The 26,164-nt window shown below is 50.1% G+C and overlaps 1 protein-coding gene across 2 annotated transcripts; it reads right to left on the bottom strand.

The window, feature by feature from the left end:
• Window positions 1-367: 367 nt before the first annotated feature.
• On the bottom strand, window positions 368-18,690 carry LOC113881931 (liprin-alpha-1-like). 2 transcript variants are annotated; one of them, XM_027525059.1, is made up of 7 exons: window positions 18,531-18,690; window positions 16,887-17,429; window positions 13,455-13,586; window positions 9,576-9,655; window positions 6,784-6,997; window positions 3,957-4,180; window positions 368-2,167 (listed from the first exon to the last, which is right to left on the bottom strand). In XM_027525059.1, the coding sequence occupies exons 2-7, from the start codon at window positions 17,058-17,060 to the stop codon at window positions 1,813-1,815; spliced, it is 1,179 nt and encodes a 392-aa protein (XP_027380860.1). In that variant the 5' UTR covers window positions 17,061-17,429; window positions 18,531-18,690; the 3' UTR covers window positions 368-1,812. The 2 variants fall into 2 exon arrangements, with proteins under 2 accessions (XP_027380860.1, XP_027380861.1); XM_027525060.1 differs by lacking the exon at window positions 13,455-13,586.
• Between the last annotated feature and the right edge of the window lie 7,474 nt (window positions 18,691-26,164).

The raw sequence follows: 26,164 nt of genomic DNA, 5'->3' as shown, positions 1-26,164 counted from the left end.
CAAGAGTCTTCTCCAACAGCACAGCTCAAAAGCATCAATTCTTTGATGCTCAGCTTTCTTTACAGTCCAACTTTCATATCTACACATGACAACTGGAAAAACCATAGCCTTGACTAGATGGACCTTTGGTGGCAAAGTAATGTCTCTGCTTTTGAATACGCTATCTATGTTGGTCATAACTTTGCTTCCAAGGAGTAAGCGCCTTTTAATTTCATGGCTGCAGTCACCATCTGCAGTGATTTTGGAGCCCCCCAAAAATAAAGTCTGACACTGTTTCCCCATCTATTTCCTATGAAGTGATGGGACCAGATACCATGATCTTAGTTTTCTGAATGGTGAGCTTTAAGCCAACTTTTTCACTCTCCTCTTTCACTTTCATCAAGAGGCTTTCTAGTTCCTCTCACTTTCTGCCTTAAGGGTGATGTCATCTGCATATCTAAAAGTCCATTAATTCTACACTTAAGAGGATCATTTCTTTATGTAAGCACAATCTCATTTATGAATTACACATGATATGTAGTTTAGGATCCATCTACATATATTATGCTTATAACTGCGTGCTGCTGCTGCTAAGTCGCTTCAGTCATGTCCGACTCTGTGCGACCCCATGGACTGCAGCCTACCAGGTTCCTCCGTCCATGGGATTTTCCAGGCAAGAGTACTGGAGTGGGTTGCCATTGCCTTCTCCTGTAACTGCACAGTGATACACCAATTCGACTTACTGCTATGGGGGAAAAACACCATTTAATGAGACATGAAGACAAAGCACAAACCCAACTAAGGGGACACATGCTGTGGACCACAGAACGGCTATGACCAGAGGAAGTGGGGGGACAGGGGAGGGGAGATGGATAGGTAAACGACAGCCTCGGGGGCTGGTGGGGATCTGGATTCATGACGACTAAGCAGACAACAGGATGAGAGAGGGAATCAAAAGCAATGATGAAAGCAGACACACTGTCAGAGAACTCCAACAGCAGGGAAAACATACAGAACTGTTCTTTTCCAAATATTTGGAAAGAAATCAAGCATGAATCCGCAGAGAAATCATCAAAGAATTTTAAATATCAACTAATTAGCCAATGATGCCAATTATAAAAACAGTGTCAAAAGACCACAAAATGGACTAGTTACCACTTCACAGGCCGCTAAAATGATTCACGGTTAATTTAATTATAAGCTGACTAACAATGCAGCTAACATGAAATGGGTGGTAACAGAAAAAAGAGACAATACAAGTCCAGTTACAAAGCAGAATGTTGCACACGTGATTTCATGGGGTAAACAGCAATACACTCACAACACCTAAGCTAAACACGCAAGAAAGCTGGAACATGTGCTTTAGAGCCGCACACTCTGTCACCAAAAGCCCTAGGTCGTCATCCCAGTTTTAGACTCGGAAAAGTGAGGCAGCCCGACGTCTTCCCTGGGGCCCTGGGGCCCTGGGCTTTTAACCTGGTTTCACACGCAGAGCTGGACTGAGCACGTGGCCAGGTCCATCAGCAAGCAGACCAGTGTAGATTCTTGGTTTTGTTCCCACCGCATGCCCTGCACCCTGCAGCCAGGCATCCCCAATGGAAAATCTGCTGTACGGCTTTCCCATGCCATGAGAGCTGCCTATGGTTACTTTCACGAAGCTGTCTGCTCCCTGAGAACAGAAACTTCCCTGCAGCTGCTGTGCCCAGCACAGGCCAGGTGCAACGTTACAGAGGCAGGCTCTGGCTGAGTTCATGATGACGTGCTAAGTAGTGGTCCAAATATCAAGACTAATTTGTCGCTGTGCCATTGTGGAATGATTAAAGACTAGGCAGTTTAAAAACTTTTAGACCTCTGAGCGTAGCAAATGTACCTAATTTTCTTCTGGGTATAAAGAGAAAAAACAAAAAACAAACAGAAAACAGCGTGCTGGGGGAGGGATGCGGCAGGGAGGAGGCAGACACATACCAGAGTCATGATGCCCAGCTGGTCTCCCTCCTGCGCCAGGCTGTGCCGCCTCCTTCTGGGCTTGGGCAGGGGCGGGCAGGAGCCAGCATGCGAGGAGGTGGGAAGCAGGTTGAGGGAGCTCACTGATTTAAAACGACGGAGGCTGCCTAAGCTCCCCCTGCCCTCCCTGCTCTCAGTCTCCTCGGCCCACTGCTCCGTGTTCTCCTTCTCTTCTTCGATCAACCTAAAATAGAATAAAATGCATCACCTGCCTTTGTCAGCAGAGGAACCTGTCTGGACAATAAATTTGGGCTGGCATTCTGTGTCATGATTAGCAAATTCCAGAAACAGTTGCTCAATGAACATCTCAGCCAAAAGGTTCTACGTTTCCTCTTTTGAATATTCTCAAACTTAGAATAACTTAGCGTTGAGTCTTACAAACTGGCCCTGATCATTCACGCTTGATTTCACTTATTTACTCTAACATTCTGAAGGGGCCCTGGTGGCAACTCTCTTTCCTGTGAAGAGATACCTCAAGTTGACAACCCTTACCTCCCCTGCTCTCAGGGCAGAGATGCACGTCAGTGCCTCAAGTCTTTTCCACTGGGAATCAGGAACTCTGTATAATCAAAACACCAATTCACAAACAAGCTGCAGTTTCTAAACACAAGTCTCCAGACCAGATGAAGTGCTGAGTTGATCTTTTTTTTTTTTTTTTTTAAGGTTGTATATATACAAACGCATCACTTGATGAAGTTCTCCACCAGTTTTGTCTGAGTTTCTGGATTCATGTCAATGTGCTGCATTAACCTAGAATTCAGTTTCTGCTCTTCTCCCCTAATGTGTGGTGGATGTTTTTATATAGCAGTTTAAATACACGATTATGCAAATAAAATGATTTTCAAATTAAAATACAAGATTCTTACAGGAAGTAAACTCTCCAGCTTCACTTCTACTCATACATCTGGAAAGTTTTTCACTGTTGATAACAAGTTGATGGATAGAATTGACCATTTACATCAAGTCAACTTGTCGAATAAGGAAAAATCACTTTTACCTGACAACTTGCTGTAAAAATAAAAATATTAATCTATAACCGTTCCATACTTCCTGCAGGGACATGGAAAGACCATCTTTCTGAGCTCATCTGTGCTCAAACACGGCCCACAAAGCTGTCTGTCTTGGCGTCAAATGGGCAGGTGACACCACTTGCGTTTGCTGGTTGTCCCGTACACCCCCTGCCTTTCCCCCGGAGCATCCCGCTCGGCCGACAGGAACGGGCACCTCGGCCTGGGCTGACGTGGCGAGAACAGTCTGAGCAGCAGCTCTGCCTGGTCCTGTGCAGGGTCACCGGCCTGCGGCCACTCTGAAGGTGGACTCGGGACACGGGCATAGCTGTGAGGGTGTGGCACCAGGCAGGCCTCGGGGCCCCCAGCCACCTGGCTGCACCCAGACCCAAGGCCCCCTGCTCACCACGAGGGAGGCCTTTGGATTCTATCCTGTTTTGAAAATTGTTATAACTGCCAAGACGGTGTCTAAAGAAAACATCTTAAATATACTGATGAGATGAGAAAAACTCAAACACATGTCCTTGGACCACTGTCTTACAACAAGCCAATCTTCACACTGCATTAAGTTAAAAAGGAAAATGCAGATCTGAGTGGGAATTTGCCAACCCCAAAACCCCAGCTTTCACCAGGTGGCTTTTCACCAGAACATGGGGGGCTCTGAGGGACACAGGAGGGTCCACGGGCCGCAGGGGACACCGCCTCGGCACCTCACCCACCTTGGTGCTCAGAGCTGAGGGGGGACACCCCACAACGCCTCCTGCCGCCCCCACAGAGTGCGGAAACCACACCATGGACAGAACGCCCCGGCTGACCGAGCTCTGTAATCAAGGGCCATCTCAAAACTGAAAATTCTTGACGCAGACCTGAGGTCAGGTTTCTTACTATGGAACACTCAGACGTCCCTAGGAGAAGACAGCTCCTCAGAGAAACCGAGTTTCTGGTGCTGAGTTAAGGATCACCCACCGGATCTCTTCATTGATGACGTCCAGCTGCTCCTGCATCATCACGGTCAGAGTCTTGGCATCGGCCTGCCTGCTGGGCGACAGCTGAGTGGCCGAGCTGAAGAGGGTGACCCTGTCGCCCTCGTCGTCAGACACGCCCTCGTCACTCTCAAAGGCCTGGGCCACGTCGGCCAGCATGCTGGCTTGCTGCGTGTGCTCGCAGTCCTGCTCCTTTGGGGTCTGCACCTGGGCACGAGAGGACCACGTCTCATCAGCGACATTCAGGGCAGCTCAAGTCTATCAGGAACTGAACCCAATTTTACATGGAAGCCCTGACTCTGGATAAATGGGCCATGCTCATGAGACACTGCCATCTCTTAAGCGAACAGGACTCAAGAAACAGGCAGGGGAAGAATCCAGTTCCTAGATGGCCTGGTGACACTCAGGTCTCAGCGTGGACGGCAGGCAATCCTATGAGGTTATTCACAAGGGTGGGCTGATGGAGTCAGAGACAGAAACTGAAAATTACAAAAATACATCCATGCCTCCATCAGCCAGGCTGGAGGAAAATAAGAAAAAAGAACCTTTCAGCTCGGCAGCCGCTGGGTCCCTATCAGCGGTCATCACTGGTACCAGTTCACCAGAGTGTGCCGTCCTCCCAGGCTCCCAGACCTCCGTTTCCCAGGCTGGTCTGAACACCCACAGACAGGAGCGAGCAGGGGCAGCCAGGAGACGGGAGGGCCAGCCCCTCCGCGGCTCTCCTCTCGGGACACAGGCCCTTGGGCTGTTCTGGGGGATGGCTCCTCGCACCGCAAGGGTGGCTCTGTCATCAGAGACACATGGGATAGTGCCTGCGGGGCCCCGTGCCGCCCTCCCGCTCTCACACCTCACACCCTTCTCTCTGAAAACATCCCCCCTGCCACACTGTCACCCAGGTCCTGCCTTCTTTCCCAGACATGACCTCAAAGGAACTGAGGGGCAGCCTCGAGGTGCTGGCTTGCTGGCTCCCTACCCCTGTGGCCAGGGCCCTGGCCTCCTGTCTTCATCACGACCCCGCCCCAGGGCTGGGCTACCCCATTCGCTGGCTCCAGGACCACCTGCCATCATTCCTGCTCTGCTCCAGCGAACCAGCTGCCTATGGGTTCACCCCCATCAGCCCGGTCGGCATGTCCTCTCCCTTCTCTCGCCTTCCAATCGCACAAGGGGAACCAGCAGATTCCTCCTCCAGGGCTCCCTGCAGCGCCCACTGCAGGTCTCTGAAAGCTCCTTGGGAGTGGCCTCTACGGTCCCCCTCCCCGCCAGGTCTCCACTTCTCTGCCAGCAGGCGGTGAGCCCCGCCCTGCAGGGCAATTCCCCGGGGGCTCGAGGAACCCGTGTTACCAAGCCCCTTCCCTTCCTTGCCCTCCCCCACGCCACCCCCCTCCCCCAGCATGTCTCTCCCTGGGCTCCAGGCCCTGCCCTCCCTGCGGTTATTCCTCAGTCCCTTGTGCCCCTTCTCAACCTTGGAATGCAGGATGCCCCATACCTCTACCCTTGCACCCCATCTCTCTCCACCGGCACCCACCTGGTGACTTTACCGTGCTCGTGCCTTTAAATGCCATCTGTATGCCCACGACCCCAAGTCCACCCTGAGCTGAATGAGTTCTCTCCCGGATGCAGGCCGCAACACTCAGCTGTTCTCCTGACACGTCCCCGGGACACCCAATGGGCTCGTCCACCTCAACAGGGCTGAGGCCCGGCTCTTAGCTCCCCGCCCCGGCAGCCCTCCTCACCTCAGGAAACAGGCTCTGGCCTCGAGCTGCTCAGGCCTGAGCCCAGGCTCCTCCCTGATGTGGCCTGCTCTCTCCCTTGTCCCCGCTGGTTGACATGACCCTTTTTCTATCTCCGAGTGGCTACTTCTCTTCCTGCCTCTGGGTCTCTGGTTCAAGGTCACCCTCCTGGTGTCACCTCACTGGCCACCCTGTTTACACACGATCATCCCCTCCTCCTTGGACAACTCAGGCACTCTGGTCTCCTTTCCCTGCTCATTACTGTTCAACAGGCTGCGCGGGTTTAAAAAGGGGTCCACAAATTCTTCCATCCTCCTCCCTTCAAGAGGCAGAAGGGGCAACTCCTGCTCAGCCCCTGAGCGAGGCAGGACTTTGCAGCTCACTCTCGCAAACAGAAGTGAAGGTGTGCGGCCTCGAGACCAGGGCGTGAAAGGCCCCGGGCTAAACCCCACGCTCTCGCTCTCAGAGGGTATTCCGAGGAAAGCCAGGCCATGGGAAAGCCACACGGCAGGGACCTCGGCCTGTCCCCAGCAGCCAGGTGAGTCTGAAAGCCTGCCATCCAGCCCTGGGGGGCCTTCCCTTGCCCTCAGGAGGCCCTGAACCAGGCCCGCCTGCTACAATGCACAGGCACTGGGGACTGTGAGCTGCTCCCTGGGAAGTCACTAAGCTTTGCAATGATTCGTTACGTAGCAGTGGATAAAGGACACACACGGTTTTTAATTCACTGCTGGAGTCCTACTTCTGACCATGTCTGGCCCAAACTAACTGCTCACTGAATGTGGAAGCTCAAAACACAGACATGTATGAACAAATACACGGCATGAATGAGGCGAAAAGATAAAGGCACTTAAACTCCCAATGAGAATTCTTCTCACTATAAGCTGATGGATATGTGTATCCATTTACTCGTAGGACGATTTCAAAACTGTGCTAATTAGTACCATGCTGGGCCTCACAGTAGGCCACAAATAATCAAAATTGGTTAAGGAAAAAAAGCATGCCTTCAAAGTAAACTCTTAGCCAGAAAAAGGAAAATGGGGAGACGTAAAGCAATCTATCAGCGCTTTGTTCCAAACCCACCTCAGGACCACGGTGTGAGGGGGCAGGTGCCTCACAAGGTGCCCACCAGGGACGGGAAGGGGGCGGCGGGGTCCTTGCCTCAGATGGCTCATCGTGCAGCGCTGCCAGCCGGCCTTTCTGGGGGCACCGCAGCACCGCCCCGTTGCCCAAGGAGTCTGCCGGCCGGTCCGCCACAGGGAACCTGAGGTCCGGGGCGCTGCCCAAGTGGGGTCGGCTGAAACACACGGGGAAGAAGAGTGCTGTTAGAAGAAAAGAGAGCTCACTCTGTCAGACGAGCCAGAGCCTGTCCATTTGGAAGATCGGCAATTTCACAGCAAAAGGGCCCCCGGGAGGGCACTGCCCTCCTGGCTCCAATAGCAACAGGCCGCCCGCTGCTCCGCAGACACTCAGGGCTCATCCCCAGCAGCTGGAAAACTCCCGTATGTGGGGAAGGCAGTGCTGACGCGAGGGTGTGGAGCTGACTAGGACAGGATCGGCTGTCTGGGGTTGGGGCGTCCAGGGTCCCCCTGGAGCCCGCTCTCAGGTCCCAGGGCAGGGCGTGCACCTGCTCTGCTTTCCCCTTGGCACCCCACCTCCCCTTTGGCCCACGCCTGCTCTGACCTCCCTCTCCCACGGGAAGTCTGTGGATCACAATCACCGGTCTGCCTGGAACACTGTCTGCACCGCTCTCAGTGTTTTTAAAGGCGCCTCAGACAACCCGCAGCAGAAAAGCCTCGGACCCACAGCTCGGAGCTGAGCACCATTGGTGTCTCCCATTAAAGCAGAGGTGAGCGTGTCACCAGAGTCTGGGCTGAACAAGGCCCAGCACAGATGCTCAGGCCCTGAGCACTAAGGCCTGGGCCTGCAGGTGCCAGGAGCTCACTCAGCAGGGGCCTGCTGGGAGGCAGGGCAGCCCCGCCTTGACTGTGAGCCGCCTGCACTGCAGGACCGCCCGGGCTCTGCTCAGTCTTGTCTCTGGGACGAGGGTGGTGCCTTCATGTGCAGGATTCCCTAAACCCAGGAGACAGGGCCTTCCTCCGAGGACAGGACACCCCATACGTCTGCAGAGTGGCCAGGGCCAACCACCAGCTCAGCCTGCTCGGGGTCACACGCTGCTCTGCTCGACGGTTTTGCGAACACTGTGCTGCACAGGAGATGGAAGTCTGGAATCTCCCGGAGCCACACCTGTCTTCCCTCCCATCTCCCCTCCCTCCTGACAGAACTGTTCCCTTCTCTGCTCCACTTCCACCCAAGGGCCTGGGGCTAGAGCACACTTGGGAACTGAGTGGGGGGTACGACACAGTCCCGCTGTGGACTGGGGACCCTCGAGGGTCCTCTGAGGGCCACAGAGGCCTCCGGGTTGGGTCGACCCCCAACCATCACCTCCCAGTCCCCTCGCGGGGTGCAGCCTCCATCTCTCTCCCCCTCCTCACCCGAAGCTCTTTCCTCCGGGAGAAGGTCTCAGAGACAAGGTGACCAATTCCTCTGGGAGGTCCCACCAAATACGCCGTGCCTGCCCTGCCTGTGAGCCAGTTTTCAGTCCCCACTCCCTCCCTCCTGAGGCAGCACAGTGCCCCCCACCCAGCCCACACTGCCCACAAGCCCCACTCTGAGGCCCCACCTGTGCTGCTAAGTCACTGCTGTGACCCCTCCAGAGCTGCCTCCTGGAGACACCCCTCCCTCGCACCAGCCGCTGTGGCCCACTGTCTTCAGAGCACAGCGGCTCCTCCTGCCCCGCGGCTGCTTCCTCTTCTCGTCTCTCACTCTCACTGACACACACGGGACTGGTGACCAGGCCCCAGGCTTCTCCATCTGAAGCCCCCAATTGTGTCAGGCCTCGGTTCCTGGCACCAGGTCCCTCCTCGTTACCCAAAAACCCCCAAGAGGAGGAGGCCGTGTCCACCTCCTCTTCCTCCACTGTCTACGCAGTCCTCCTCACACTCACCTCGTCCACCCCGGGAGCAGGGGTTCCCCACCTCTGACAGCCCCAGCCCCTCACCCTGGAGGAGCTCTGCCACCAAGTCCGGCCACGTCCCCTCCTGTTCTGCAGGGCACGTGCTCTCCTTGAACTCCACCCACCATGGTTTCAGACACAGGACCAGTTTCTGGCTCTGCCTTTGTCTCAAATGACATCTCCTTTTCTCTAGAAGAAGGCTGGGTGGGGGCTCTGGACTGCGAGGATCCCCTAAGCACACAAACACAGAAATATGCGTATGGGCTCCAAACTGTCTCCTAAGTCAGGATTCAAGCAGTAGTCCATTTCCTACAGATGAATGAATGTCACCAGTAAGCACTTAATAACCTTTGCTAAAGTTTATCTCTCACTTGTGACCATTTTCCGTGAAGAAGCCAAAGAAACATTTAAATACTTAATAAGAATTACCGCCCCTATAACAACGAGGAAGAAAAAATCAGGATGCTCAGTAATCTGCTCTCCTCATTCACAAGCCAGGTGATTCCTCCCACCGCAGTCAAAAGACTACAGGTCATTAACCTTCTGCGACTCTTCAGAAACATCAGTGTCACAGTCTGTCAGGCCCCTCAAATGAATACGCCCAAATATCAACTGGTCGGCCCCCTACTTCCAAACCTCTGCCTGTGGTTTTGAGTGTTGTCAATCCTGTGACGACCACTCCGTGGTACCAAGTTTGACCCTAAGGAACGATGCTTGTCTCTTCCCTCTCGCTGGCCACGAAGCTACAGGCTCCTTGAGGTGCGACCATGAGCAACACCCAGTCATACTGTCCACACACCAGACAGGCCCTTGTCACACTCGACAGCGCTGAGGGGAGCTGCCCGGGGGAGCAGCCTACCTGTGGTGGAAGGGAGCCCCTCGCAGTCTCGTCTGGTCCACTTCGGCTCTCAGGGTTTCCAGGTTTAGAATCAGCTGGTCCTACGAAACAGCAAATGACACAGCCTGCACCGCTTGCTTTTTGGATGTAAAGTGACTTGCACCAAAATGTGCAGAACAGGTTACATCAGTAGGTATCAACTCCCAACATTGTAATTCTGAGAAAATGTTCTCTAAGAGTCCCTAGCAAATAGAAACACTCAGAACAATATTAACCCTTATAAACCATAATGAAGAGGAAGTTCCATCTCAGGTGTAGAAAAGGTTTCTCTGGAGGAAACATGGCAAGCCATTAACAACGATGAAGTCTGTAGAGAGAAGCTAGACTTCAGGCGGGGGTTTCGGGTCAGGGGGACATGACTCACTCTATTGCCCTCCCTCCTCTCACTGCTTTAAACTGTCTCCATGGAGCTCACCTGCATTCCTCACATTCATTCCTCTACAGCCCACTTCACTTGCTCATGGGGTAAAACAAGTCAAACGGGCCAAGTTTGTGAGTCACTCAACTCAACCTGGAAGCTCTGTGCTGTCGGCCACGGCAGTCACTCGCCTCGTGCAGCCCCTGAGCACGTGAGACAGGCTGGTGCAAAGCCCGATGTGGAAATCACACAGAGGATTTCAAGACTCGTGGTGAAAGAAGGACGTCGAGTAGCCCGTTGGTTTTTAGGAAATTTTAGATTGTGTAGGTGGCTCGTATTATCTTTCTGACGCACAGCACAGTCCACGTGAATGGCTCACGCTTTGTCTGAGCTTTTGGGTGATCCCTGAAAGGACTACTCAGAATTCTGAACCACACACAACAGCCACACACTCTAAATCCATCTATAATGCAAACACATTCAGTGTTCAAAACCAGAAGTGCTATACGTGTTATAGCAGTGGATTAGCCATAAGGAAAATGGAACTCGACTTCTGCTAAGCATCTGCTCAAACTCATGTCCACTGAGTTGGTGATGCCGTCCAACCATCTCATCCTCTGTCATCCACTCTCTTCCTGACTTCAATCTTTCCCAGCATCAGGGTCTTTTCCAATATGAAAATTCATATTAAAAAACTGGAAATAATTACCTCAAGCAATTTTTAAATGCAATAACAAAGTTGCCAAGTCTGTGTTTTATAAGATGAGCATCAATTTCAAGGTTTAAAAAGCTGTTTTAGGACCTACTGTATTAAAAAAAATGGAGAGAAGACAAAAGAATGATCTATTTGAGATTGGCTCTGTATGAGAAATTGCTGAGACTAATTGACGGGACGGGTCATGGGTATTTATTATACTACTCCATCCACTTTTGTGCATGTTTGCAATTCTCCATCGTAATACATTTAAAAAGTTTATTTTCTGTTAAAGCAGAGTCTTCTCCAGCAACACAATTCGAAAGCATCAATTCTTCAGTGCTCAGCCTTCTTTATGGTCCAACTCTCACACCCATACGTTACTACCGGAAAAACCATAGTTTTGAGTATATGGTTTGTCATATATGGTTTGAGTATATGGTTTGTCGGCAAAGTGATGTCTCTTACTTTTCAATATGCTGTCTATGTTTGTCATAGCTTTCCAAGGAGCAAGCATTTTTTAATCTCATGGCTGCAGTCACCGTCTGCAGTGATTTTTGAGCCCAAGGAAACAAAACCTGTCACAGCTTCCACAATAAGGCATCGGCATTCAAAGATTTTTAAAGCAAAACAAAAGTTGACTTTGAATTGGCTTAGTCTAGTCATAAACAGCATCCCGATCTCAACAGCCTCTGAGCAGCAGTTATGAAAGTAAGAAGTGCACACCTGATCGGGAGATATTGAGCTCTCTGCCTAAGCGGGGAGGGCGCCTCACCGCGGGTCTCACGATGGGAGTCAGAACCACTGCCCCCTGGAAGTCCGCCTGTGAGGCTCTGCAGTCCAGGCCCAAGAACACAGGTATGGTGGGGACAGTACTGACACGTGAGGCTGGACCCGGGATCCCCACTCCATTTCCTGGATGGTCTGTATTGCCGTGTGGCCAACCTTTCCAGGAAACCTCTCTCAGGACTCGGTGATGTGAGCCTCCACCATCACCCTTTCCTGATGCGCCTTCTGTTGCAGGGCAACTGCGGTTCTCCTGTCTAGAGGCAGCCATCCTACACACACACCGTGTCTGGACCAGCGGTTTGGCATGTGGGACTCCAGCGCCATGTCCGAGGCAAGCAGGCTCCACACCTGGGTGCCATGCCTTCAGTTTCATGGGCCCCGGGCTGGCACCCCTAGGTTTGTCTGAGGGGCAGTTGGGAGGTCCACCTGTATCCCAAGCAGCTCCCCGGACTGGCTGGTCAGAGCAACAAGCAGCCTCTTTGAATGTGGGGAAGCCCTGGCTCCTACCCACTGCCTATGGGCGACCACCTCTGGCCCTGCTCCCAAGGAGGTGGGTGCCCGGATCAGCAGATGGGGCCACACAGGCACACACTCGATGCCAGAGACGGGAGTGGTGGAGAAAGGCAGTGCTGGCCCCCGCCCAAGCCACGTCTCCTGCCCAGACGCCGCCTCCCTGTCAGCACAGGCACCCGCTGCAGCTCCTTGTTCTTTGCCTCCAGTTGGGCCTCCATCTGGCGCAGCCTATCCTCGATGCTGCTGTGTCTCTCTCTCCTGCCTGTCGGCCAAGAACAGCGTCAGCTCCGCTCACAACAACCCTGTCCTGACAGCACGCGGGCTGTGATCGCAGGGGCGGCAAGCGGGCCATGCTCTGTGCGAACCACGGGCCCTGGGTTCGCCGGGGGCACGCCCGCATGCCTGCTCACACAGCCTGCGCGGCTTCGTGTGTGACACATGGCTCACGGAGGATGCTGGTGACCAGCTCGTGAGAGGAGACGTGCTCCCCGTGCCCCAGGCCCCACACCCACGGCCGCTGCGCTCCCTCCTCGGACTGCCTGTGGCGAGCCCGCGTGGGCAGCAGACAGCGGCAAACCCGAGGCACACGTTCTACCTTCCTAAGCTGGGAAGGAAGTTCGAACCGTTTAGCCTCCTGAGTGGTAGAGCTTCCGGAAGACAAAAGGTCGGACTACAAGGCCGACTGGGGATGGACAGCAGAGATGCCAGGGGAGAGGAGAAACCAAGCCTGGAGAGGAAGATCACAGGCAGAAGGGTGCCCCCTGGCGGCTGTTAGTGACCCTGCTCTGGGAGGGTCTGTGAGCACCGGACACCGGCGGCCTCCCGCGACGTGATGGCCCCTCGGGCGCTCACTGAGCTCCTGGCAAGGCTTCCGACAGCCGCGTCAGCACAGACCCGGCCCGACTCTCTATGTTCAGCCAGTGCCCACTGGCAGCGCAGGGCAACACCTTTCCCGTCAGAAGGACAGGGTGGCTGGCTGGCTGGCAATGGGGTCGGTGCCCCCAGCAGCGCCACATCCCAAGGACATGGCCTCTCACCCGCGGGCTCCTGGGGACGGCGAGTGGGGAGTGGGGCCTCGGGTCTGCACGTGCCCTGCTGGGACTTCTTTAACAAGTGTATGGATAACAACTTAAAACTGTGTTCATTACAGAGCTATTTTGGCCATCTCTTAAACGAGAATGGGATTTTTCTAGGTCTCTATCCTGCTAGGCTTTGAGTGGCTGACTGAACTCTGAGCAGCAGTGACTCGGAGCTGAAGCGTCCTAGGGACACACAGAACTCGGGACAAAACTGGAGGGAAATTAACGTAGGGATGACGCAGAAGTGGGGCGTGCCTGACACTCAGGGAGCGCTCCCATCTCAGACGGGCAGCACGACCCCCACGTCTGCGCTCCTGTGTGGACTGAGCAGCACGGGCAGGGGCGCGGTGGGAGAGCAGGGGAACAGGCCCTCCCTGTGCCCGCCCCCCAGGGACCCAGAGCAGCACCTTGGAGAGCGAGGCCACCCTCTGCGCCTGCTCCGCCTCCACCTCGGGCAGCGTCTCTGCCCTCCGCAGTCTCTGCTGCAGCTTCTCTACCAGCTCCAGGCGCTCCTGCAACTGGCGGTTCTTATCCTCTGTCTACAAAGGGAGAGCAGAGGATCAACACAGGCCGAGAGGTGTAGCCACTGTCGCTTTAAGTAAGCTGAGACAAAACCTAAATGCACGTGTCTAGTGGATTCATTCTGTTTCGGAAGCTCCCTCAGGGTAAATTTTCTCTCAGTGTTCCTGGGCTTGGTCTCAGTGAGCAGAACGCCTCCTGCCAGAGTATTTGCTTTTCCTAAACATTCCCCAAGGACATCTTAAAAAAAAAAAAAAAAAGTTCTTCTATATTAAAGAAGATCTGTAGAATCTTATTCATTCTTATTGACAAGTTAAGGGAAGAAGGGTTCACTACAGACCCTTCTTAAAACATCACCAGAATCATCATTTAGAGGGAACCCTACCGACCGCAGATGGCTACGGGCGTGTAAGCCAAAATATGGCTTTCATCTCCTCTGAAATACAGACCTGATAAGAGCATGCCTGGTGAAATGCCAGTCAACTAGTATTTGTAAATGCACGATTATTCTTTTAACAGATCTTCTTACTCTGAAAAACTTTCAATGTAGAACATTTAGACAGATTCTTTTTTAAAAAAGAAAAAAATTAAACTATCTATAAGCTCAGGTTCCTGAGAGGTTAGCATTTGTTTCTAAGCAGCTTTCTTACTTTTTCTGTGTGCGTATTCCTCTATGTACGTACACAAACAATATGCTATGCTTTAAAACCCGCAGAAAACAATAGCATATGGTACATAGTATTTTCTGATCTGCCTTTTACAGCCATTATTTTGTATATCGTGATGCTTTTAATTAGCATTCCCCATCATACTTTTCAATGGCTTTCTAGTATTTTATTTTTGTGGTGGGGACAATGATACACTTTGGCACACACCAGACTGACTCACTTTGTTTTGGAGAAGCCAGATTTGGTTTTCCTGGTTAAGTCCTGATTATCTGAGACCACTCGGGAACAGGAGCGAGTAAGGCTCACCACACCACAGGAAGTACAAACCCTAATCAGACCGGAGCTCTAACCCTGCCTTTTGTCACAGTGACCCCAGTTCCCAACAGGCAGCCAGCTGCCGTGAAGTTCCCTGCTGCTCTCTACTCTTTCGGTAAAAACTCTAACAAGCCAACAGATTCACCTTCAAGTAAAACAAAAGAGTCAGGAATGGAATTCCACAAAATGGTTAAACCAAGTCCCAAATAATTCAAACCTGTAAGTTGCAGTCACCCGCAATTTTTTAAAAATGTATTTCCTTCCAGTACAGCTGATTTACCATGATGTACATCCACACTTTTGAACACAGTATTTTAGGGTCATAAGAACTTTACACTGGGACTTGATTTCCAATGTGGGAGTCACATGAAAAGATCTTTACCTTCCTTCCTCAGTAATTCACTACTATAAAAGTCAGACACAGTTCATAAAAGCCATTACCTGTCGATGCCTAGAATCCTTATTTGCAATTTCATTTTCAAGTTTATTACTGATGTCGTCCTAAGTTTCAAATCAAACATAAAGTTAACGTCCTCAGAATAAAAGTCCTAGACACGGCAGTTTTCTCGGACGTGAGCAAAAATGCGCCTATCCCAAAGGTCACGATTGGCACCCATCTGTCTTAACGTTCTGTCCAGCCACTTGGTTTACCAAGCTTCTTTTCTACATAATAAACCCAAACAGCAAACGAAAAGTATACTAAACTACCCTGTTATTGCAAGAATTCCAGGAGGGAAGGTATCTGGCATGAAGTCAGGACCTCTGTCTGCTACACCATACAGGCGGGCTTGACCCAGAACAAGGAGGGACCTTCAACAGATCCAACGGGGAGCTCTGAGGCTCGTTTCCTCGAGTGAAAGTTGGAAAAGTCTCATGCAATTTCCTCAGAATTAAAGTAGAATATTAACGAGTGGAAACAGAAGTCAAATTGTACACAACTGGGAGCAGCCTTCTCAAGCCTAGTTCTTCAAAAGCAGAGTTACACCACATGGATGAAACGCTCAAACCAGGACCAGAACTTGCTGCTGGTGCAACTCCTGTCCGCCACTTCAAAATCCACTTCAGGTCCCTCCCTGGTCACTAAGTAACCAATGTGGGCAAAGTCCTAACTTTAAAAGTGAAAGGTCTTGAAAACGCGTTTTCTAGAATTCTATACGTATTAAACTCTGCCACCTAATCTCCTGTTGCCAAAGAGTAGTGTGAATAGCTTATGCAAACCTGTGCAAATATTTCTGTTTTGAGTTCTCACACAGAATTACTCACACCAAGCTACTAAACAAGTACACCTGCTGTACCACATGTTGGAGGGGTTCTCTCTGAGACGGTCTCACGGGGGAGGGGTGGGCCGGGTGGGTGCTGTCTGTCTGTGCACAGAGGAGAGGCGAGGCTCACAGGAAGAGGCCTGAGTCCCCAGCACTCTCTGTTTTCACAGTGACCGCTAGGGAGTTTCTCATAAATCAGGACACCCGCAGACATGACCGCCAGAGACATCACGATTCCACATGGTTACACAGCTCGGGCCTGAGGATCTGAGGGTGAGCAAACACCACTCGACTTGTCTGACCGCCGGTATCACTGTCACACATCCCTTCAAGGAGCGAACCTCAGAAAACTCGAGAAGATGGCCAGGCAAGCTGCCTCAGCAGAGCCCACACAGCATGCTCCCATCTCTCCGAGAGAACAGGCTCCACAGGTGTCACCAGACTCGCCTGAGTGAATCAGAAGCAAATTTCAGCATCATCAGGAACACATTCGACAGGCAGTAGCGGGGGGCGGGGGGCGGGGATGAACTGGGAGACTCGGGTTGACATATATACAGCACTGATACTACACATAAAGTCAACGAGTGAGGACCTAGTGTACAGCACAGGGAAGTCTGCTCAGTGCTCTGTGGTGAAGCAAATGGGCAGGAAATCTAAAAGAGAGACAGATACGTAAATAGATAGATAGATAGATAGATGACTGATTCACTTTGCTGTACAGCAGAAATTGACACAGCAGTGTAAAGCAACTATACGCCAATAAATGAATGAATGGATGAATGAATTTTTAAAAAAGGAACACAGTGGGCCCCCTAGAACTTGTGGAAATGAGGAGTCCACACCCAGGGTGCGGCACAGCGTCAGGGCTGCCCTCATGTTGGTCCACTGCCAACGGACCGCCTGGACCAGGCCTCTTCTACCCCAGAGACCTCGATGCGGAGGCAGGGAGGCAGCCAGTTGTGGTCTCTCCAGTGCTCTGCTCTTACTCACGCAGCCATCCCAAGGCTGAGATCCCCGGGAGAACAAGAAACCCACATTCCACCTCAGGACAACAGACACAGCTGCAGTCACTCACTTCGCGGACGTCCCGCTCAAGTTTTCTGTTCATGTCCTTGGACTTGAGGAGGTCCTTCCTGGCCGTGTCCAGGTCCTCCTCCAGATGTTTCACGTGGGCAGAGAGGGCTGCCAGGCGCTCCTCCATCTGGCTCTGCTCCCGCAACTGCCTCTCTATGATTTCCTGGAGCTCCATCTTCTTAACCACGTCTTCCTTGTGGCTTAGAGAGCCGTCGGAGGGTCTCTAAGGGGGAAAGGAAGCCTTACACAGCCTGGTTTTGGGAGGGAGGGAACACAGTACTTCCGGGCAATCTGTGAGGTCAAAACTGCCTTCTGCGCTCTGGGAGCTCACAGGACCCTCGTGGCCACTCAGACCTACATGGTGCATCGGTGAGAGGTCCCAACAGCCCCGCACAGACTGGATGGTAAGACGAGAACCAGACAGAGAGCGAGACCAAGGACTTGCCTTTCCATTGGCGCTTGGCATGTTTTCTTGCTCATGATGTACATCAAGCACCCTGTCCGTTAGTATCTTTTCCTGGTTATTCTCCTCTGAAAGAATCATCTGCTAAAACCAAAAAAATTGAATCAGAGTAAAGAAATAAGTAAAGACAGCAAAACTCCACCTGGAAAACTCAACTCTAAACTGAAAACACAACATAAAAAGAAAATACATGGTGATGCTATCCATCCCGAATACCACCAGGTGATTAGAGTCAGAATTTGTCTTCTACTGGACAAAGGGGTACTTAAGAGATCCTGCAACTCTGAGCCACAAGTCTAGTTTACTAGTCATTAAAATAACCCTGGTGGGCGGGTCCTCAATCAGAAAGATAAATAACATCTGATGCCCACCACTACAGCCTTCATTCTTTTTTAAAATGAAAGGATTCAAATGACAAACCCTTCACGGAAATTACACAAAGACTGATCAAACTTACCTCTTTATGTGTGGCACCTAATTCTTCTTCTAACAAACTACACCTTTCGAGTGCTACTCGTAATCACGCTCTCAACTCAAATAAAAGGGGCCGAGTCACTGTGTGTTGATGTGTGTATATACGTTAGTACACTTCTTAGTGTATACTCACCCTAATACATGGATACTGTCACAGAATACCTTGAATGTCTCTCATTGATCTTAACGTCAAGAGAATCTGCTTGTTAACAGCTTTAAATTCTAAGTTTGAGAGAACAAAATGTTCTCCTAAATTAATTATTACCCAGTTTTTAACTGCAAATTGATATACAGAATATAATAAATCTTGAGACATTCATGCCAACTAATACTTTTTAACTGGGGGCTTCCCAGGTGGCTCAGTGGTAAAGAATCCGCCTGCCAATGCAAGAGGGCAGGTTCGATCCCTGGGTCAGGAAGATTCCCTGGAGTAGAAGATGGCCACCCACTCCAGTATTCATGACTGGGAAGCCCCATGAAGAGAGGAGCATGGTGGGCTACAGTCCACAGGGTTGCAAAGATTCGGACACGACTGAGCATGTATGCAGGCAACGCTTTTTAACCATATAAAACTCTGAATTCTTACAGAAAAAAATGTATATACAAGAATTCAAGACGCTCAAAAGTCAACTAGTTACATAAATATGTGCATCATCCGCCTAACAAGGCAGCAAGTGTACAAATCCAGGACGGCCGGATGGCTGGTACCTTCTCGTCCAGGGCCTTGTGGTGTTCAAAGAGCAATTTCAGCGCCCTGAGCACCTCCACCTCACTCCTCATGCCGGCTGGGGACTGCGCCTGCCGCTTGCCTGCTGTCATCCCGACGGGTGGAATATATCGCGAAACCAGGCACTCCAGGTGCTCCAGCAGCAGCTGCAGGGCAGGGCCAAAGGAACACCTTCAACCTCATGCTCGAATTCCGGGCCGATAACTCCTCTCAGCCTCACGCTATAGCCGGAAACATGCTAAGGCACGTCGGAATCCTGCCAGTTCAGTCGAAAGTTAGAGTGGACTTCCCCAGGGGTCCAGTAGTTAAGACTCCACACTTCTTCAAGGATCATGGGTTTTAACCCCTGGTCGGGGAACTAAGATCCCACACAAAGTGTAGCGTGGACAAAAATGTAAGTTAAGAGAACTCCCCCCTCATATGTACTAAAATTACATTAGCTCTCATCAGAAATTTGAAGCAAGGTATGAGAACCCAGAACTGATCCACCCTGGTCTGTTCAGTGGGAAGATGTGGAAAATGACTTGAAAATCAGACAAAGTTTAAAGACAGCACACGGAGGCCAGCGGTGACCCCCGCGGGGCAAATGTCAACACGTGAGAATCCCCCTACTGACCCTGGTGTTGTTTCTTTCAGCTTTCAGCTGAGCGATTTCCTCTTTGCTTTTACAAAGCTGCTCCCTGTAGGTGTATCCTTCGGGAGTTGGAAATTCCTAGAAAACAGTTAAATGAGAAACTAAATGCAAACATAAATTAAAAAGAGAGCGAGACTGTGAAGACTGACCCTGTCAAGTCTCTCCAGGCTCCACACAAAGGATCTCCATGCCCCTCCAGAGAAGAGGGGTCCACTGACCCCAAGACCACACAGACCACCACAACTCAGACCGGCCTTCAGCCTCCACCTCGACCTGGCAGGCACGCGGCAGGAGAGAACCTGGAATCCAAGCCTGCCTTCTCAAGACCCAGGGACATTTGAGAAACTTTCCAAAACGTAAACCTAACAACAAAGTGGATAAAGAGATTCTTAAACGACACACAGACCTGGAGCCACTGGGGAAAGTGAAGAAAAAAAGGAAGGTCTACAAGGCCACGAGGCTTTGGAGTGTTCCTCTGGGAAAAAGGCGGATGGCACCTCAAAGCCATCTGTTAGCCTGACTCCACAGAAGCCACCCAGTCATTCAATCAACTGGTTAAAATGTTAAATTTATGTTATATGTACTTTACCACAATTTGCGTGCATGCGGGGCCGTCCACGTGGTGAACTTGCTCAAACTGAACCACACGGAGTCTTTCGTTCTTCTATTTTTCTTTGCAGAAATTAAAAAAATCCTGGGCTACGTATCCACTACTACATACTGAGTGTTCAGCACCCAGAACAGTGCCCAGCACTTGTAAGAGGCATGCAGTAGACATGTGTAGCTATGAGGGTGTATGTCATACACGTAAGCAGTAGGTACCTGTCATTAAAATACTGGACACACTGGTCTGTGCTTTGTAACATGGGAGACATTAACGGGCTTAGCCGTTCTGCTTCAAGGACTGACTCTCTAGCTCGATCCTCATGCCCCAGAGATTCCTCCAGCCCGTATATCCTTTCTTTGCAAGAAGGGAGACATTAAGGGCCTTACCCTTTCTGCTTCAAGGACTGACTCTATAGCTCAGTCCATGTGCCCCAGTGACTTCTCCAGCCAGTGTTTCCCTTCTTGTGGGGCCCCCGCCCATCCTCCATGCAGCAACTGCACAACCTCTTACAAGGTAAACCTGCTGGGGTCGATCCTGCCCACTAAGACCAGAATGCCCTGGCCGGCAGGGCCCACAACCATGCTAACAAAATGAAACACAACCCCAATGCTTCGCCGGGTGAGGGCCAATCTGACGGGCCCAGCCCCCGGCTGCTCTCACCTCAGGCCGCTCTGCTTCCAGGACGTGGGCCGAGGCCAAGTCCTTCCTAGTCTTCGCCTTTGCCTTGGGGTTGCAGCGCTGGAATAACGCCCAAAGGCGGGCCCTTCTGCGACCCATCCTCGCGGATAGGGGCAGCCCCCACTCGGGGGCAACCGCTGTTTCACGGTAGGATACCTCGGCTACCGAGCTATCACCACCAATCTCACACTACGACCACCACTCTCACACACACTGCTCTCACACACCACTCTCACACACACCGTTCTCACACTATGACCACTGCTCTCACACTATGACCACCAAATGGCATGAAGGCTCCGCCTCCAGCACATCTCCCAGGAGCCCAGAACTGGAACCCACTCGGTCACAAGGGGCTCCGTGGCAACAGGGGGCTGGGCTCAGGTCCACTGTCAAGGGTGCAGAGAGGGGGGAGGGGCTGCCAAAAAGACAACAATTGAGTGCGGAGTGCAGGAGAAGGCAGGCTGTGCCCACAGCTCAGGCCCCCTGTCAAACACGACCCTGCAAGGTACTGGGTCACAGTCGAACCAACCAGTATAAACTCCTTCAGAAACCACCACCCCTGGGAATGAGCACGTCTTCTAAGTGGGCTTCTGCCCCCTCTACCCCCCAAACAAGCCTCCAGTGAGGCTACTGAAAGGGCAGCCCTGAACTCAAGGGCGTCCCCAGAACCCACTCAGCTGAGGAAGACTCACCACGCTAGCTGCCCCTCACTCTCACCCTGAGCTCGGTCCTCCCTGTCGGACTCCCTCACTCGAGCTCAGCAAGGGCTTGACCAACTTCACTCCAGGCACTTAAAATGAACCCACAGTGAGTACAGGGGTTCCTTCAACCTGCTGTGAACTCGCCCTCTTTACTTCGACCCTCGGCTGCCAGACGACTCTGCCCCGTGGGGACTGCATGGTGGAGGTTCAGGGGTGTCCCTGCCTCGAGCCACGACAGCCAGCGCCTCCCAGACCCCGCCTGAGTCTCCCGCCCCTCTCCTGGCTCCACTCCCACCCTCGCGGTTCTCCACAGGCCACTTGCTCCTGGCTCAGCCCGGACCTCTGCTGTCATTTGAGGACCTCGGTCCCCAGGGTGCTTGGGGTCCTATATCCACCCATCTCACCAATTACACACTCTGGGAGAGACAGGGTACAGTTTGGGGTCCCGCCCACAGTTCACTCTGAACACGTTCTCTTTTTTTAGCTTTATCTACTGGAGTTCTCTGAGATGTGTTCTTAAAACATCAACTGTTGCTTTCAAAAAGACTGTAAGGTCACTGTGCTCAACTTTACGAATAAAATCTTCATTTTCCACCTTAAAGTGAAACTGGAGGGAAGACTAAAAGCAGTCATTTTTTCAAACTGAAAAAGAAAACCCACATGTGACCATGTCACAGAATACAGGTCACGTAACCCCTCCCTCCTCAGCCTTGGCCTCCACCACCAGCAGCCCGGCATTACAAGGCCTGCCCTGGGCCGCCAGGGGCAAGGGCAGAGGGGAGACCGGCTCCTCTGTCTCCAGGCCACGTGGGCCGCCTGCTCCACCTCCTTCCCAAGTTCACGTGGCACTGAAACAGCCCAGGCAAGCTGGGGACTCTGACCAGAAACACAACCATGGGTACCAAGCAAGGACCCCTGGTTCTTGTTTTCCCTGGTATCAAATAAACTTGATCAAGACAATTACTGTGACTGTTACATGTGGCTTCAGATGACAGAAGACCCCCCCCCCCCAGGGTGTCTCCACTTCCAGTGACAGACGCAAGCATCTTGTAGGTCAGTCTACCAAGAGTTAGAAAAGCTAAATAAGGTTTAAAAGAGGTCCTTAGGCAGCCACAATCCAAGATTTCAAACAAAAGCGAAGCTCAGTGAGGGAGCTGGAGACTGAGAGGGCCGCTCGTTCCCTCGGGGCATCTGAGCAAAGCTGACTCTGTGAAGAAAAGGAAGGGAAAAAGTCAAGCAGAGGGGGCTGGCTAACACAGCTCTGGAGGGTTCCTTGGGCTGTGGAGACAAAAAGTCAAGCGCAGGCCTGACGAGTCAGTCTGGATGTCAGAAAACGTACCCAACACTCTGCCCAAACCGGCTGAGCGCTGACTATCAGTCACCTCGTGGTGCTCAGGAGAGACGGTGGGCTTCAGGACCTGCCGAGAACGCGGGACCCTGGGAGGCACCCCAGGCTTCCAGACACTGGAGACGCTGGAAAGCTCCTCCCTGGGGTCTGGGGGGAAGGTGGGTGAAGGCTACTGAGACTGAGCTTAAAAGGACCCCCAAGCTTCAAGTCCCTCAGGCCCTGAGTGAACAGACAGCTCTGTCCCCACTGGAGGTCTGCGTCAGAGGAAACTCTGGAGAAGGCAGCATCACTCAGAACGTCTAGGGTTTTCCAAACATAATGTCCAACATGCAACCAAAGAAGCAAAAGAGGGTGTAACAACAAACAGGACCAAGAGAAAAAGAACTGAACCAGATCCAGAGGTATGAGATATATATCAGCGTATCAGAGGTATGCTAGAGGTATCAGATGCAAATGTCACCTGTTCAAAAATATACTTGACAAAAGGAAAAATTTCTGAGAATCAAAACCAATCTAGAACTTTACAATAACAGTGACTGAATTTAAGAACTCAGTCTCTGGGCTTAACATCAGATTGGACGTAGCTGAAGAGACGATCAGTGAACTGAAGGACGGATCGGTTACAATATATATATAAGAGGGAAAAGGGATAGAATGTATTGAAGGAATCTGTTGTTAAACTATGTTGTTAAAAACTATAAATGGGGACCCTCATGGTGGAGAAAAGACAGAAAGGGGAATAAGAAATGCCTCCAGGGGTTGAAACTAAAGAGCCTCTTAGTGAAAGTGAAAGGGGAGAGTGAAAAAGCTGGCATAAAACTCAACATTCAAAAAATGAAGATCATAGCATCCAGCCCCATCACTTCATGGCAAATAAATGGGGAAACAGTGGAAACAGTGGCACACTTTATTTTCTTGGGCTCCAAAATTACTGCAGATGGTGAAATTAAAAGATGCTTGCTCCTCGGAAGGAAACCTATGACAAATCTAGACAGCATATTAAAAAGCAGAGACATTACTCTGCCAACAAAGGTTCATTTAGTCAAAGCTATGGTTTTTCCAGTAGTCATGTATGGATGTGAGAGTTGGCCCATGAAGAAGGCTGAATGCCAAAGAATCAATGCTTCTGAACTGGGGAGTTGGAGAAGACTCTTGAGAGCCCCATGGACTACTAGGAGATCCAATCAGTCAGTCAATCCTAATGCAAATCAGTCCTGAATATTCATTGGAAAGACTGATGCTGAAGCCCCAATACTTTGGCCACCTGATGCAAAGAGCTGACTCATTGGAAAAGAACCTGATGATGGGGAAGACTGAAGGCAGGAGGAGAAGGGGACGACAGAGGATGAGCTGGTTGGATGGCATCACTGACTCGATGGACATGAGCTTGAGCAAGCTCCAGGAGTTGGTGATGGACAGGGAAGCCTGGCATGCTGCAGCCCATGGGGTTGCAACGGGTCAGACACGGAGCGACTGAACTGACTGACAGGGACAGTGGTAAGAGTTGGTTCAAGAATCAGACCATTGAGTCAAAAATGAAAACCACAAATTGGTTTCAGCAGCTCTGCGGGTGCCTAAGGCAAGAAGCAAATGTTCAAGCACTCAGAGGAAAAAGGGTGTGGCTTTTAATGGCACAACAACACTGAGAGCTGACTTTCCAAGAACAAGGAAGTCAGAAGATAATGGACTGGCATCTGTAAAATGCTGAAAAACAAATAACCACCAACCTGGAATTCTACATCTAACAAAAACTCTCTTCGAAAGTGAAAGCAAAATAGAGACTTTGAGGGCAAATGGAAATGAGACAACTCATCACCCACACACATCAACTAAAAAAAAATATTAAGGCAGTGCTGGCCAAGATGGCGGAGGAGTAGGACGGGGAGAACACTTTCTCGCCCACAAATTCATCAAAAGAGCATTTAAACGTCGAGTAAATTCAACAAAACAACTTCTGAATGCCGGCAGAGGACATCAGGCACCCAGAAAAGCAACCCAACTCTTCGAAAGGAGCGCAACTGAACAAAGAGAAGAAATACAGCTCCACCCATCAGAACACCGACACAAGCTTCCCTAACCAGGAAACCTTGACAAGCCACCTGTACAAACCCACACACAGCGAGGAAAAGCCACAATATAGAGAACTCCACAAACTGCCAGAATACAGAAAGGACACCCCAAACTCAGCAATTTAAACAAGATGAAGAGACAGAGGAATACTCAGCAGATAAAGGAACAGGATAAATGCCCACCAAACCAAACAAAAGAGGAAGAGATAGGGAATCTACCTGATAAAGAATTCCGAATAATGATAGTGAAATTGATCCAAAATCTTGAAATTAAAATGGAATCACAGATAAATAGCTTGGAGACAAGGATTGAGAAGATGCAAGAAAGGTTTAACAAGGACCTAGAAGAAATAAAAAAGAGTCAATATATAATGAATAATGCAATAAATGAAATTAAAAACACTCTGGAGGCAACAAATAGTAGAATAACAGAGGCAGTAGATATGGTTTATTGACCTGGTCCTCACGAAGTTGAGAATATTGATGATAATATATGAGTCAATCACACTGATAATATTAAAATGGCAGTTGCAAAATTTATCTGAATTAAAGTTATATGATATTGTGAGAATATATCCTAAGAGAATATGACTTTAAGAAATCAGCCACGGAGGCACTGAAAATACTAAAGGGTGGATACAACTAAATCCAACTGACATTGAAACTGAAAATTGATAATTAAAAAGATAATACATTACCCATAGAAAAATACCAAATAATCTGGTAGAGTGTCAGTCTGTATAAACAAGATAAAAGAAGACAGAAAATAAAATACTTTAAGTCCTCTAGGCAAGTAACTGTTTTTGTACATGCATACCCAAATGAATTCTTTGAGAATGGACAAGTGATATTCTCAGATAAGTGGAAAGAGAGACACTCTACTGACAGATGTGATTAAGGGTTTACATCAACTAAAGAAAACTAAGCCATAAACAAAGAGTGAGAGCAAGAAAACTGTGAGAGAAACATTGATAAATGTCACTAAAGTTAAAAGAACATGGACATGGAGTCAAAATTTGATATAATTATAATTTTAGTCATAAAATATAAATAATATTTAAACTTCATTATTGAAAATTTGTTATTAGAGATATATTCCCAACCTTCAAATGATAGTTTATAAGTAAGAAGCAGGATTTATTCATAATTAAAATATTCTAAGGCCCTTTTATTATTTAAAATCAAAGTAGATGCATTGAATAATGAAGACTAAGTTAAGACAAGTATGCATATACAATTTAAGGGAATTTATTAAAAGTGGTAATAGAACATGTCATATTCAAACATGGAGTAAAAAGAAAACAAACTTAAAATTTGATTTAATTCACAGTAAGTAAAGGGAAAAACACATAAAGTAGTTTGTGAACAGCATAAGTTAATTATTAGAAAATATTCAAAAGTGCCAATATTCACAATAAAATAGAGAACACAGTAATTAAAAGGACTCACGACTTGAAAATAAAAGTCAAAATATACATAATAGCCATAAACAAACAAACAAAAAATACTGCCTAATATATGTGAATATCAGACAAATTTGACTTTTAGACTTTATACATCACAGAAGGGAAGGAA

The sequence above is a fragment of the Bos indicus x Bos taurus genome, chromosome 23 (genome assembly GCF_003369695.1).
Source record: "Bos indicus x Bos taurus breed Angus x Brahman F1 hybrid chromosome 23, Bos_hybrid_MaternalHap_v2.0, whole genome shotgun sequence".
NCBI lineage: Eukaryota > Metazoa > Chordata > Mammalia > Artiodactyla > Bovidae > Bos > Bos indicus x Bos taurus.
The sequence above is the reverse complement of the archived record's forward strand: the minus strand, read 5'-3'. Positions and strand labels throughout refer to the sequence as shown.

What these genes read in the sequence shown, in the direction of transcription:
- LOC113881931 (XM_027525059.1), bottom strand. Translation starts at nt 17,060, where the DNA reads ATGGAGCTCCAGGAAATCATAGAGAGGCAGTTGCGGGAGCAGAGCCAG. An exon ending in GGGGCTCCCTTCCACCACAG is followed by an intron (nt 6,998 to 9,575) that starts GTAGGCTGCTCC and finishes CGTGTGTTTCAG; the next exon opens with CCGACCCCACTTGGGCAGCG. An exon ending in GTCATCAATGAAGAGATCCG is followed by an intron (nt 2,168 to 3,956) that starts GTGGGTGATCCT and finishes ATTCTATTTTAG; the next exon opens with GTTGATCGAAGAAGAGAAGG.